The 14,138-nt window shown below is 37.2% G+C and overlaps 1 protein-coding gene across 2 annotated transcripts in view; it reads right to left on the bottom strand.

Annotated features, from left to right (window-relative positions):
* The window catches only part of LOC110102986 (protein XAP5 CIRCADIAN TIMEKEEPER), a 43,717-nt gene that overhangs the window by 16,074 nt on the left and 13,505 nt on the right, over window positions 1–14,138 (bottom strand). The window contains exons 2-7 of one of the 2 annotated variants that reach the window (XM_020831524.2): window positions 5,901–5,966; window positions 5,730–5,794; window positions 5,533–5,645; window positions 387–456; window positions 199–275; window positions 43–104 (exon numbers count right to left, since the gene is read on the bottom strand). In XM_020831524.2, coding sequence (XP_020687183.1) covers window positions 43–104; window positions 199–275; window positions 387–456; window positions 5,533–5,645; window positions 5,730–5,794; window positions 5,901–5,966 — 453 coding nt within the window. Of the gene's footprint in view, window positions 1–42; window positions 105–198; window positions 276–386; window positions 466–5,532; window positions 5,646–5,729; window positions 5,795–5,900; window positions 5,967–14,138 lie in introns of both variants that reach the window. The other variant, XM_020831517.2, reaches the window with a different exon arrangement.

Consider the following 14,138-nt stretch of genomic DNA (forward strand, 5'->3'; position numbering starts at 1 on the left):
TCAAAATTGGCGGCTAATGGAGAGGTGGATGCATTATATTGCCTGTATAACTCTCCTGTGCCCTGCACCATCCCAATAGCTGTAAGTGATTTCAAGGGGCTCATCTGGAAAACACAACATTGTAATTTAAGTAGTATTGAAGGCTAATCAGTTACTCGAATTATGTTTAGAACAGTCCCATATTTCTTGAAAACTTACTTCGAATTATCTCCTGTTCACGTAGCCATTGCTTGCACAATCGCTCCCTTTCTGCTTGTTCCTCAGCCTCTCTCTCACTGAAAGATCATCCTTGGTACTACCAAGTCAGGGATCAGCCCAGTCAAGAAGTAACATGCTAATTTACATAATTATGTTTGAGGAAAATATACAAAGGAATGTGAAAATACCTATCTGGTAAAAAGCTTGTCTCGACAGTCGGGTCTTTTCCAAGCTTTCCATTACCAAACTTCTTCTGATCTGAATGTTCTTCCACCAAAAGATAGTAAGCACATGTAAGCATTACGTTATGACTCTTGAAAGATAAATTCCTAAAGCTAAATAAACCACCAATAACTTATAACAAAAAAAAATTTTAAATTAGAACCAAACCAAATAAGAAATGTTCTTGTGCAAGCATATCTTAGTAAATGTTGTCACTATATAAGATGATAGCAGATTAGCAGCTTGAGGTATATTTATTTTCAAATTCTAGAGTTCTGAATTTAAGCGTTTCCGTCACTTGAACAATTATGAAGCACAACATTTTGTAAACTAACAAACCTTACAGCCCATTCATTTAGGCTAGAGGACATCTCACTAGTTCACTATGTTTCCTGAGAGAAAACAGCAATGTAGAAACGGATATCCAAATAATCACTTAACCGTCACTTGAAAACATTAAAATAGAAATAATGTCTGGGGAAAAACATCAAAAGAAAAAATCTAGAGCCCATATAAGCTCCGTTGGGGACAGCTTTCTTACTGTTTTTTAAAGTAGCTTTTTAATACAAAATTTTTTAAATTAAAATTTTATATTAAAAATTTACTTTAGAAAGCAATAAAAAAATTGTCCCAAATTAAGTAGTAGTCTAGCAAGATATGGAAGGTAAGCATGCATGTTAACTAGCTTCGTATGAAAAAATCCTTTAGTCCACTGAATAAAATTTTCAAATGATAAGCCGATAGAACCCTAGGCCTTATAAGAGATCATAAAACAATTTGAAGAGATTGGTGTCTCCAACACATTAAATTAGTATAAACAATCATTTCCATCAGAAAAAATAAAAATTTACTCCTTATTTTGACTAGTAAGGAAATATATTGAACCAGCATTATGACATGAAACCTTCCTAAGAACAGCAAATCATCAAGTTCATTTTCAAACCAGAATCAAGAAACTGAATAAAATTACGATTTACTTTATGCAGGGAACAAAATTTTAATCAAGATTACAAGGATGGGATAATCTACAAGCTTTGTAGGTCCAGGATCCTATAACTTAACAGTAGCAAATGTGCCTAAGTTTTAACCTATTAGCTGTCCAAAATAGTTACAGCAAATTACAAACTGCAATAAACTTGTGTCATAGAACCAATCACTCATGTTTTCAAATTGCATTCTTCTGAACTCTCAAAAGTTGCTTCTTCCTAAAATTAGTGTACTAGATTCAGATCTCGCTATTGCAAATAATTACTGCCAGTACAAAATCAAGGAGAAGAATCTGAATCTAATTACGCTTCATTTGACCAATATGTAGCAAGTTATAACCTATTTATTAGAATCCATAAAAAAAAGTAACAAGTCTCCATTTCTTTCTCTAAACATTTTCTCTTCAAGTTTTGAAATGAAAAAGGATTATGAAGGAAAACAAATTTGACACAAGCAAGATCTAAGAAACATAACTCCCACAAATAATTGAAAATATTATCTCATCATCAGAAATCTCCATGTTAACTCTCCAAAAAATTCGCCCTCCGATACTTCCAAAGTAACTGCTACAGAGTACATTAGTCGTCTCCTATGACTTGTGACTTCTTTGAAAAACTCCATTCCTCAAACTGATCAAACAGATATAAAAGGCAGGTTCTTTTGCAATTTGTTTGATCACTCAGTTGATTTCAAGAGGGTAATCAACTGAGTGATCAAACAAATTGCAAAAAACCACATTCAAACTTGATAGTTGTATAGAAAATCATTGTTTGATTATCATATTGGCAGTTCACAGAAATGCATCTTCTTTTTGTCGTAACAAATCAAGAACTGTAGCTAGAAATAAACATAAAATTCGGATTCATTTACAAGTTTATGTTCTTTCAGGATGAAGTTTCATATAGCTCCTTATTTTATTTCATGAATTAGAGATGAAGAAAAGAAATTACAAACTCTTTTTGTCCAAGTAAAGCACATCATGCATCTTCAACAGCCCCACCCACCACTTTCTTCTGCTACAAATTACCAAACGATCATAAGCGCCAAAAAAAAACATCATATTTGTAGATCAATTAGGTAGTCATATTTATGTTTGTTGGGATGCATTTCTCACTTTGAGGAGAGCAGTTGATTTTATTTTTCCATCAATAAATAGATATGAAGTCCAAGAAAATAGATCCCACTCCAGATCTCAAACCTAGAGCCCTAGACTCTAATTACTATAATCATTTTTCCCTATGCCACCCAGATACATTTATCATTCAACCTAGCAGGAAGATTGCGTGATAATGTTAATACTACATTTTCTCACTGATGTTTTGCAAGTTAAATCCTCAAGATACTTTGCTCAGTTGTAAACTCCAAAACTAATATGGCCTTCTAAATTAGAGCCAATACATATATATATAATACAACGATGATCAAGTGAAAGAGAACATCATTAGCTTTTGGGAGCAGCAGAATTTTGGAATCCTCATTGTGACGGCATTATAGTTGAATGCGATTTGTGTCAACAACACTTTATGCATCCCTTTGCACAAATTCTAAGAATGGTACATGTGATCTACCACTAATCATTCTTGTTCCATTGATATTAATTATCTATTGATATGATATTGGTGTGCTTACTACACTTACATTGAAGATGACCCTCGTTTCTTTGATATTTTAACTATGTATTGCTATGATATTAGTGTGCCATCTATTCTTAGATAGAATATGCGCTCAAAGTTATTTCTACAATCTTCTCAGTAATCGACACAACTTTCATTGCCTTTAATAAAATAATCTATTATTCTTACATTCCTATATTTTCTATACACTCTTGTGAGTCTTGTCTTAACATTCTCATTCACGATATATTTAGTAGTAAATATTTAAGTCTCAAGACTAGAATTCATAGAACCAAGCTCGTTTATGTTCATGAACAATATCAATCAAAGCTCGTGAACAACCTTGATAAGAAACTCGTTAAAAAGCTTGATTAAATAGTTATTTTGTATGTTTTCACAAAATTTTTTGTTTTATTATAATAAGTTATTCTTATTATATAAAAAAATAATTATATTTTTTATGCTATACTATTTCATTATAATGAATTTGTTCATAAACAAGAGGTATTTATTCATGCTTGTAATATTTTTTGTTAAAAGTGTTCATGAACAAGCTTGTTTATAAGAAGAATTATTTTATAAGCTTGTTTGTTCGTGAACAAGCTCGTTTGGTAAATCGAAATTACTCCCTATATATATTCATGAATGGCTCTAGGTGATTGTTCGTTAGTAGGCTCAATAAGGCTCGTTTGTTTAAATCTTGATAAGCATAACGAACCGAATATGAATCAAACACGAACATCTATTCTTTTAAACGAACCAATCTTGAACACAAATCGGCTTGGCTCGGTTCACTTGCCGCCCTATAAACAATGTCATCACCTCCAGAAAATATGTAGAAATTAATATAAATAACTTGGAAGATACAAATCAATATGTAATTATCAACAATAAAGAAATTGAGAAATCTATATCTCAATATGTTTTTCTATGTTCATTAAAACAGCATGCTGTGACTGCTATAATGACGAAATATAAAAATCAATGGAGATGAATAGTAAGGAAACAATTTAACTAGTAACAAAAAATCCTATCTAATAGCAAACCAAATAAATCACAAAAGAATTAATAGAACAGAAATCCTATTTTAAGAGAAACCTGTATGACTGAAACATATGGTTGGAGAACTTTGCAATTTAGAAATGAAGTTCGCAATTTATTTCTACCAAGCACTTTTGGGGGATAAAGCAAGTGCTTCTTATGGGCTTCGCATTACTTGGTTTCAAAAGTGCAAACTCATTTTGGATTAACAAAACTAAAAACAAGATGGTCAGTTTAATTGTAACTTAATAAAAAATTTTAGTAAATCACCCACTCTCATGATACTCCTGAAGCACTTATTTCAACCAATCTACTTTAAGTGTAGAGCTATCCCCTCATCATATACACATTCCATTATATGATAGATTCAAGATATGTGAACCTTTCGGGACATAGCGTTACTTGACCCTTCAACATTATTAACTTGTAATTATTACTTTCACAGCTACTAATATGCAAATTATGTACTCAGTCCTCATTCTACTTATCCCCAAATTATATTCTTAACTCCCTCACCATTGCCCTAATTTTTACCTAATTATAAATTTTATCATTTGTAAGAATTAGACCATCTACAAAAGCATGTAATACAAGATTAGCCTCATATTGGGCAATGAAGTAATAAGGATCAAATATAACAATGATGACAATATTCTTTTAGTCATGCAGGAACTTAACTAATCAAAACATAAGCAATCTTATATTAAATAAATTTCATTTACTTGTGCCCTATTGCTTGAATCTAAAGCAGCTGCATTCAAGCATCTAGTCTTGGCTATTGCTTTCCCAAAGCACAGGCTACGTTATAAATCTTAAGTAGAGATTAATGGATGCAACATGACATTTTCTCTCGTTGAGCAAAAGAAACTTTTCTCAAGATTCGAATCAATAACCTCCACAAACTAATGAGGAAACATAACTGTAGTGCAAAGTAAGTCCCATCCCACCCCACCCCACCCCACCCGCATCAACACTTGACCACTTAATTTTCCAAAATTCAAAGAATATAAATCTGGATATCAAAAGCAACATCACTTTTCTACTGAAGTTATAATTTTGGTTTCTTCATATTGTAAGACAAAGATTTGTTTTTCCATAAACATTAATCACTTTCTAATAGCACGATTTATATGACAACAGTGTTTTGGAAAGTCACATGGCAATCATCTCCTTATTACAACGAAGACTACTACCTAACTAGAACTTGAACATCAAAGTGCATCACTGCTTCACTCTTTAAAGTCACATGACAATCATCTCCTTATTACAATGATAACTACTAGCTAACCAAAACCAGAACATCATTCATCACGGCTTCCCTCTTTTACACTCTCATCACTAACTCTTGTGTTGAAATACAAAACTAAGAAGAGACAAATTAATCAAGACAATTCACCAAAAAAATTTAGGTGTGCACATAGTTCAGCATGCAACCCATCACAAGCAAAAGATCTGGTTGGGGTGCTCTTACTATTTTCTAAATCCTCCTCATCGCTTCCGTTATCAATATCATCATTGAATGACAGACGCGCATCACCTTTTACTCTCCTCTTCTTCCTTTTTTGCATTTGAAGTTCTTCTTCCCTACAATAGAAATGGAAGCAGAAGTCAACACCAAGTAAGACTTGTACATCCTAAAAATTGGTCAGGCTAAAAGAAATGACGCACTCTTGTTGCAGTTTCTGAAGTTTCTCTTTCTCCTCTTCCTCAATCTTGTTCCGGATGTTAACACGCTTCAATAGATAATATTTTCATAAGCCAATAGCAGATAGATGAATAGTCTTAATTCAAAATTAATAATAAAAAATAAGAAATATAACTAGATAAAGTTCTTCATACCTTTTCAACATACTGTTCCCTGGTGACCAGACCAACTGTTTCCTTCTTAAAAGCAGTCTCAAGAATCTGGAATGCAATCAAAACAATTTCCAATCAAACACTAAATCAAATGGCTATAATGTTATATCATTTATGAAATTTATACATATCAACAAGTATATGTGATGTAGGCAAAAGGGGGGGTCAAAATATTTTGGACTTCAAGATCTTCTGGTTGATTTTCATTCACCACTGGATCACTGTTTTTATCTTTTTTCCATTTTTCTAAGCACTTAAAAAAAACACAAAAAAAAATCTAGAAAGACACAAACCTAGGCTTTGATACAAAATTGATGCAACCAAAAGTTCCCCAAAACAAGTGGGAGACCCTTGGTCACAAAAAAGAAACAAAATAAAAACTAAACTAAGCCTCCACAACATATACTAAACACTTCTTTTATCTCAATATAACATACAAGTTTAAATAGAAAGACACAACATCACATTTGTAAAGCAAAACATTACTTTAATAGCTTGAAATGAAATGACTCTTACAAACTTATATAATAAGAACACCTAAACTTGCATTCCATCGCTTGAGCAGAAAGATACAATTGGCGTCGAACTTGCGGAGAGAAAAAAGGAGATAAGAAGCCGAGACAAAAGGGAGGACAAGCTCGCAAGCTTTCCTAAGAGGAAGACGAAGAGACGAGGCATAGCTCGCAAGCTATCCTAAAAATCCCTCAGGTTTTGATCCAAAAATTTTCATCAAAAGTCTCTTTCTTTTATTAACAAAACACCACATATATATAGGAGAAAAGGGGCAGCCAAACAGCCCATAATCACTTCCAATTTAACTAATCAAAAAGGGGAAATGGAAGGTCAAAAATCAGTCCATAACAGCTCCCAAACAGCCACAAAAAATAGGAAAAAAAGCAACCAGGGGAACCGAAACAGCAGCCAGGGGAACAGGAAAAGGCAACCAAGGTAACCGGGACAGCAGTCCAAGGAACTGGGGCAGCAGCCAGGGAAGGGAACCAGAACAGGCAGCCCAAGGAACCAGAATAGGAAGCCAAGGGGAACCGGAATAGACAACCGAATGGGGGAAGGAACTAGCCATGGGAAGAAGAACCAAGTGGGGGAACCAAATGGCCATTAGAGAGGAGGGAATGAACCAAATTAAATCCTCACAATGAGCTAAAAAGGAAGTAAATTACCCATAGTAATGAGCTAAAAAACAGTAGCTCAAGCATTAATGAGCTGATTTTTGTAGAGGTCAAAGAAGCTCACCAAAATTACAACCCAAAATATTTTGACCCCCCTTTTGCCTACATTAATATGTCCATGCAAACCAAGCTTTCTAATCATGGGATATGTGGTAGAAGTTGGGCCATGGAGCATGCAAAGATGAAGACAAGAAAAAGCTTAGAACAAAAAAAAAACTAAAGCATGAAAATTTTATTAAATTTAAAAAACATTTGGGATTACAAGAGATGTTTCATATTTAAAATTAAACAACAACATCAAGCCTTTATCCCAATATGTGGGATTGGCTACATGAATCCTTTTTCTCCATTCTGCCCTGTTAAAAGTTAAATTCACATTTAAATCTAATAAAGAAAGGTCATTTCTAATATTTTCTAACCAAATTCTTGTAGGTCTACCTCTACCTTTCTTAACACAAGACAAATCTAATACATCTTCTTTCCTAACCGGGTCATCAGAAGGCTGTCATTTTATTGAAAGTTCGTGAGGGTTGTGAAACCGTAAAGAACTAATCTCGAGGCTAACCAATAGGGGGGTGAATTGAATATTTAAAAAATATTCTTTCAACAAAAAGAAAAATCCCCTTTTTAAAGCTTTTTTAACGTCTGAAAATAGATAATTAATACAACATAATATCAATCACAGATTTTCAATCAAGCAGTTAAGTCCAAAAATAAATGCGAAAAATAAAGTGCGGAAAAAATAAAATCAGAAAGAACACACTAGATTTATAGTGGTTCGATCCAACCTGACCTACGTCCACTCCTTGGAGGCATCTTGATGCGGAACATCTTAAGATAAGGGAATACTTAACCTTATATTATGCTACAGCACTAGTACCATTTCATTTCTACTTCAATAATTTATTTTCCACTACTCTAAATTTCATTTTCTATTATGCTGTCGCACGACCCTTGCTTTAGTTAGTTATTTCCACTTCTAGCTTTTATGCAGTAATGCTTATATAGCTGTATTGGAGAACTATAGAAGACAGAAGATATACAAACTAATATTACATAACCATTTTCGGTTGTCTTGTTCACTGTTCTATTCGTTTTGCTAACTCTTGATTTCCTCCATCGATACCCTACATTAGTTTTGGTATTAGAGCTCGGTGCTTGGGGGTAATGGCAGAAAGTAGCAGGCGAGGGACTGGCGACAAAGTTCGCAGTCTTGATACCCTTTGGGAACTCCATAGCAACCTTAATCAGAGGTTAGTTGATCTATCCATTGATCTTTTTTTGGTTGTCTATGGATATGTGTAGGGAGTTTCAAGCCATCCGGACTGAGATGGAGGGGAATCGCCACAATTGGGCACCTGTGCAAGCCACATTGGCTTAGGGAAGACGTGGTCGGGAACGCGTCCATCGGCGTAGGCACGCGCCACTAGTTTCACAGATGACGAAATCAGAGGAAGAGGATTCTGAGCAGGTTAATGCAGATGTACCTTCTGAATCGGAGGAAGAACAATTGCCTATTCAGTGTGCTCGACGGTGCCGTGGAATGTATCATGGCCGCTCACAAGGTGAATTTCGAGTGAAGCTCGATATTCTATTGTTTGATGGTCGGTTACACATTGAGGACTATCTAGATTGGGAAAGGTCGGTAGAAACCTTTTTCGAGTATATGGACATTACGCCGGACAAGCAGGTGAATTATGTGGCATGTCGCTTAAAAGGGGGAGCAAGTGCTTGGTGGATGCAGCTCCTTCAGACGCGAAGGCGGGAAGGTCGTGATTCAGTTCGCAACTGGCAACGAATGAAGCAGCTCCTTCATTCTAAATACCTACCCACAGACTATGAGCAAATTCTCTACCATAAGTATCAGCATTGCAATCAAGGCAATAGATCTGTTAGCGAATATATAGAAGAATTTCACCGCATTAGTGCTCGCAATAATCTCAATGAATGCGCCAATCATTTGGTTGCCCGGTACATAGGGGGACTTAAGGAAACCATACAAGATAAGCTAGAGATGAATTCCGTTTGGTCGCTTTCACAGGCGGTCAATTTTGCTTTGAAGGTTGAAATCCAACTGTCCAGAGGGAGTAAACAGCATGTTGGACGGCGGCAGTTTTTTGATCATCAACAGGACATGGTGAAAACTAATATCACACAAAGCAAGACATTGGTTGGGCCTCACAATCCTACTATTGCCACTCCGTCCCTTGTACAGAATGCAACGCAAGGAGTGACTTGTGATCCGAAGCTACAACCAAAATGGAGGCCACATGTTCGAGAGAATCCGTATGCTAGACCAAGTACTATCAAATGCTTTTGATGTTTTCAGGTAGGACACAAATCCAATGAGTGCCCAAGCCGACCGCAACTACAGCTAACTACTGTTGAAAATGAAGAAGTGCAAGGGGAAGTTGAACAAGAGCCTGAACTGGAAGAAGAAATCGCACCTAACACAGCGAACCATTGGTGTGTGTCATGGAGAAAATTTTATTGGCACCGAGGCAACAGCAGTAGAATTCCCAACGGAATTCAGTTTTTAAAACCCGATGCACTATCAATGGTAAGGTGTGTGACTTAATAATTGATAGCGGTTGTACCGAAAATGTTATTGCACGATCGGTTGTCCAAGCACTTCAGCTCAAGACCACTAAAAGTTTCCACCCTTATAAAATCAGTTGGATAAAGAAGAGAATGGATATCATGGTATCAAAATGTGTCGGGTCACTTTTTCAATAGGGAAGCATTATGTTTGTGATGTGCTGTGTGATGTTCTAGATATGGACGTATGCCATATTATCCTGGGTCGGCCGTGGCAGTTTGATGTTGGGGTTCTTTATGACGGCAGGTTCAATTCTTACTCTTTTGATTGGAAGGGTAGGCGGCTCAAACTTATTCCATATCCTACTGATTGTAAGGACCACAAAAGAACAAGATGGTTGTTATGCACATGGTTACGGGCTCAGCTCTCTTACATGCCAGCAAAGAGAATTCAATAATCTTTGCTCTAGTTATTAAGGAGAATTGCCCTCAAAGTATTATTGGTAGCATACATTCTAGGGTGCAACAACTGTTGAAACAGTTTCCTGGAATTGGACCTAAGTAGTTACCTGCTTCACTTCCACCACTTCGTGCCTTGCAGCACCAGGTCGATTTCATTCCGGGGTCCAACCTACCTAACTTGCCGCACTACAGATTGAGCCCAAAGGACCACTTGACTTTGCAACAACTCGTGGATGACTTATTGGAGAAACAATTGATTCAACCTAGTCTGAGCCCGTGTGTCGTTCCCTCACTTTTAGTACCGAAAAAGGATGGAACATGGCGGATGTGTATGGATAGCAGAGCTATCAATAAGATTACAGTTAAATTTCGATTTCCCATTCCTCGATTTGAATAACTACTAGAAAAGCTTGCGGGATCAATTGTTTTCTCTAAGCTGGACTTACACAGTGGTTACCACCAAATTCGTATCCGGCCCGGAGACGAATAGAAGATGGCTTTCAAGACCCGTTAAGGCCTGTATGAATGGAAAGTCATGCCCTTCGGGCTTTGCAATGCTCCAGCCACATTCATGAGGCTCATGAATGAAATTTTAAAACCTTACTTGAATAAGTTTTGCGTTGTCTATTTCGATGATATTCTAATTTTTAGCAAGACTTTAACCGAGCATTTGCAACATCTGCATCACATCTTTGAAGTGCTGAAAGAGAACAAGCTGTATTTGAACTTAACCAAGTGTGAATTTGCCACGGACACTGCCTATTTCCTAGGTTTTATTATTATAGCTAAAGGGGTGCGGGTGGATCCTCAGAAGGTCAGAGCTATAACCGATTGGCCTACTCCAACTTCATTTTTTGATGTGCGCAGCTTCCATGGTCTAGCAAACTTTTATCGACATTTCATACGAGGATTCAGTACATTAGCTGCACCCTTGACTGATTGCTTAAAATCCAAACAATTCATGTGGACGGAATCCCAACAAGCCAGTTTTGAAACAGTAAAAACTGCTCTTGCAACAGCTCCTGTACTTGCTTTGCCTGACTTTGAAAAACCGTTCATTGTTGAAACGGATGCTTCCTCAACTGGAGTGGGTGCTGGCCTCATGCAACATGACAAACCTGTTGAATATTTCTGTAAAAAGCTATGTCCGTGTCGACAAAAGTGGAGTGTGTATGAGCAAGAACTTTATGTCGTAGTCCGTGCTCTCAAACAGTGGGAGCATTACCTATTACACCAAGATTTCGTACTCCACAGTGATCACAAAGCTTTACAATATATTAACAATCAAAAGACACTCAACCGTATGCATGCTCGCTGGATCTTGTTTTTACAAAGATTCACTTTTGTTCTTAAGCATAAATCGGGTTCACAAAACAGGGTAGCAGATGCCTTGAGCCGGCAATCTACTTTATTATTACAATTAAACACGGAAATTACAGGGCTACAATGCCTGAAGGAGCTATATTCATCTGACAAAGACTTCATGAAGATATGGGCTGATTGTCTGGAAAAGCCTTCAGTGGGACACTACTTAGTGCGACGTTATTACTTATTTAAACAACATGCCCTTTGTGTACTAGATTCCTCATGGAGGCAGCAATTGATATGTGAATTACATTGTGGGGGACTGGCTGCCCATGTTGCCCGCGACAAAACCATAGAACAACTGCAGCTCTGCTTGTTCTGGCCGCACTTACGAAGGGATGTCACCAAATTCATTGAGAGGTGCTCGGTTTGCCAATCGTATAAAGGCAGTGGACAAAACACTGGATTATATATGCCGTTACCGGTGCCAGACACAATATGGGAAGATCTCAACTTGGATTTTGTTCTTGGCTTGCCACGAACTAAGCGAGGTAATGACTCTATCATGGTCGTGGTAGACAGGTTTTGATGCATTCAATAATTTTTGTTTATTTATGTTTTATTGTATTTTGAACAATATTAGTTGTGTTGTATTTTTGTTTATGCTATCCTATGACGGTTAGGCTTCCAATGATCATGGTAGGAATGTGCTAGGCATGGCAAGCTTTGGATTTGCTTGCTTTTGGGTCCACTTCGTCCTTGGGCTGCTTGCTAATTTCAGTTTGGTGTGGTGGTTGCTCTCGGGTGGGCCTTGGTTGCTTGGTCTTGAGCTAAAAAAAAATGTTGGATTCTACTTGGTGCTAGCTCATAAATGTTTGAGCTGAAGTTTAGCTCAATGATTGGGGATTAAATGCACTTCCTAGCTCATTAATTCAAAAATATAAGCTATTATTTCAAGGATTCATTATGGTGTGGACTTATGCCTCTTCTCCTCCCTTTGTCTTCTCGGTTTCCCCTTGCTGATTGGTTTCCCGTACCTTGCCCCTTTGTCTCCTGTGCTGGCTCTTCGGGTCCCTTGCTGGTTGGTTTCCCGTGCCCTGGTGCTTTGCCTCCTGTGCTGGCTTTTCGGGTCCCTTACTGGCTGGTTTCCCGTGGCTATTTGGGGGGATTTCGGTGGCTTCCTCTCTGTTTTCTGTGCAGAATTCCTGCTGCTGTTTGGTCTTCTATTTGGTGACTTTTGGCCTTTCATTTTCCATAATTCTAATTGGATTTGGTTGGAAGTGTTATGGCTATTTGTCTACCTTCTTTTGCCTATAAAAATAAGTTGTTTTGAGTTGGAAAAGGTTGTTTAATATTGTGAGCAAAGTCTCTACAAAAACCTAAGGGTTTCTTCTCTTGGAAAAGTTTGAGAGCTTGTTCCATCCCCTTCCTCCTCTCTATTTCGTCTTGGCTTCTAATCTCTTCTTCTCTACGCAAGTTCCACTCCACATATATCCTTCTTCTTGAGCTTTGGAAGTGTATGTTGGCTGAAATTTAGAGACATTTGCCGGAGGAGTTTGGTAGGACGTTGGACTCTTTTGCAGTGGTGGACCCTCAGTTTGCAATCCTAAGCACAGTTTTATTATTTATTTCTACTCTCGTTGCATGTGAGGAGACCGCTAGACGGTTTTACTGAGGATAGCGTTTTATGTTTTTTTTTTTTATTTTGTTCTGTTTGATTTGGCTTTTGTTTCTTCGAAGTTTATTGGATGTTTGCAAGCTACATTTGAATTGAGTTTGGTTTAAGTCTTGTCCTGGTGTTCTCCAATTTGTCTCTTTACTCTAGTTTTGCTTGCATCAGGTTTTCCAAAATGGCGCATTTTATCGCGTGGAAAAAAACCTTGATGCTCTTAACATTGCTCGTTTATTTTTCAACGAAATTATTCGTTTATATGGCATCCCCCGTAGCTTGACCTTGAATCGCGATGTTAAATTTGTTAGTCATTTCTGACACGAATTATGGAAATGCCTTAAAACTGACATCAATTTAAGCTCAGCATATCACCTGCAAATGGATGGCCAAACTGAGGTGGTAAACCATACTCTAGGAAATATGTTGAGGTGTCTTGTTCAAGAGCATCCGAGACTTTGGGATTAAATACTAAGTCAAGCCGAATTTGCTTACAATAGTATGCCCAACAGGTCAACGGGTTCGTCACCATTCCGTGTTGTGTACACCAAAGTTCCTAATCACACTTTTGACGTGGATGTTCTGCCTAAGTGCAGTAGTCGCAGTGCTGCTCAAATAGTTGATCAATTTACAACTATGCTTCATGATGTCCGCCTCAAGCTCATTGCATCTAATGAGCAATACAAAGCTGCTGCTGATTATCATCGGTGGAAGAGGATTTTTAAACCGGGTGAATTGGTTATGGTTCATATCCACCGAGAACGACTGCCCCCTGGCGCATATTCCAAATTGGGTCGACGAAAAGTGGATCTCTACCTGTATTTTCCAGCTGATGATGCTCCTGTATCCACTTCTGCTGAGACAGCAGAACTCTCTTCGGCAGGGGACAACTGATGCGGAACATCTTAAGATAAGGGAATACTTTACCTTATATTATGCTACAGCACTAGTACCATTTCATTTCTACTTCAGTAGTTTATTTTCCACTACTCTAAATTTCCTTTTATGTCCTTTTCCGTTATGCTGTCGTACGACCCTTGCTTTAGTTAGTTATTTCCA

This window comes from Dendrobium catenatum, unplaced genomic scaffold, assembly GCF_001605985.2.
Source record: "Dendrobium catenatum unplaced genomic scaffold, ASM160598v2 fragScaff_scaffold_188, whole genome shotgun sequence".
Classification (NCBI taxonomy): domain Eukaryota; kingdom Viridiplantae; phylum Streptophyta; class Magnoliopsida; order Asparagales; family Orchidaceae; genus Dendrobium; species Dendrobium catenatum.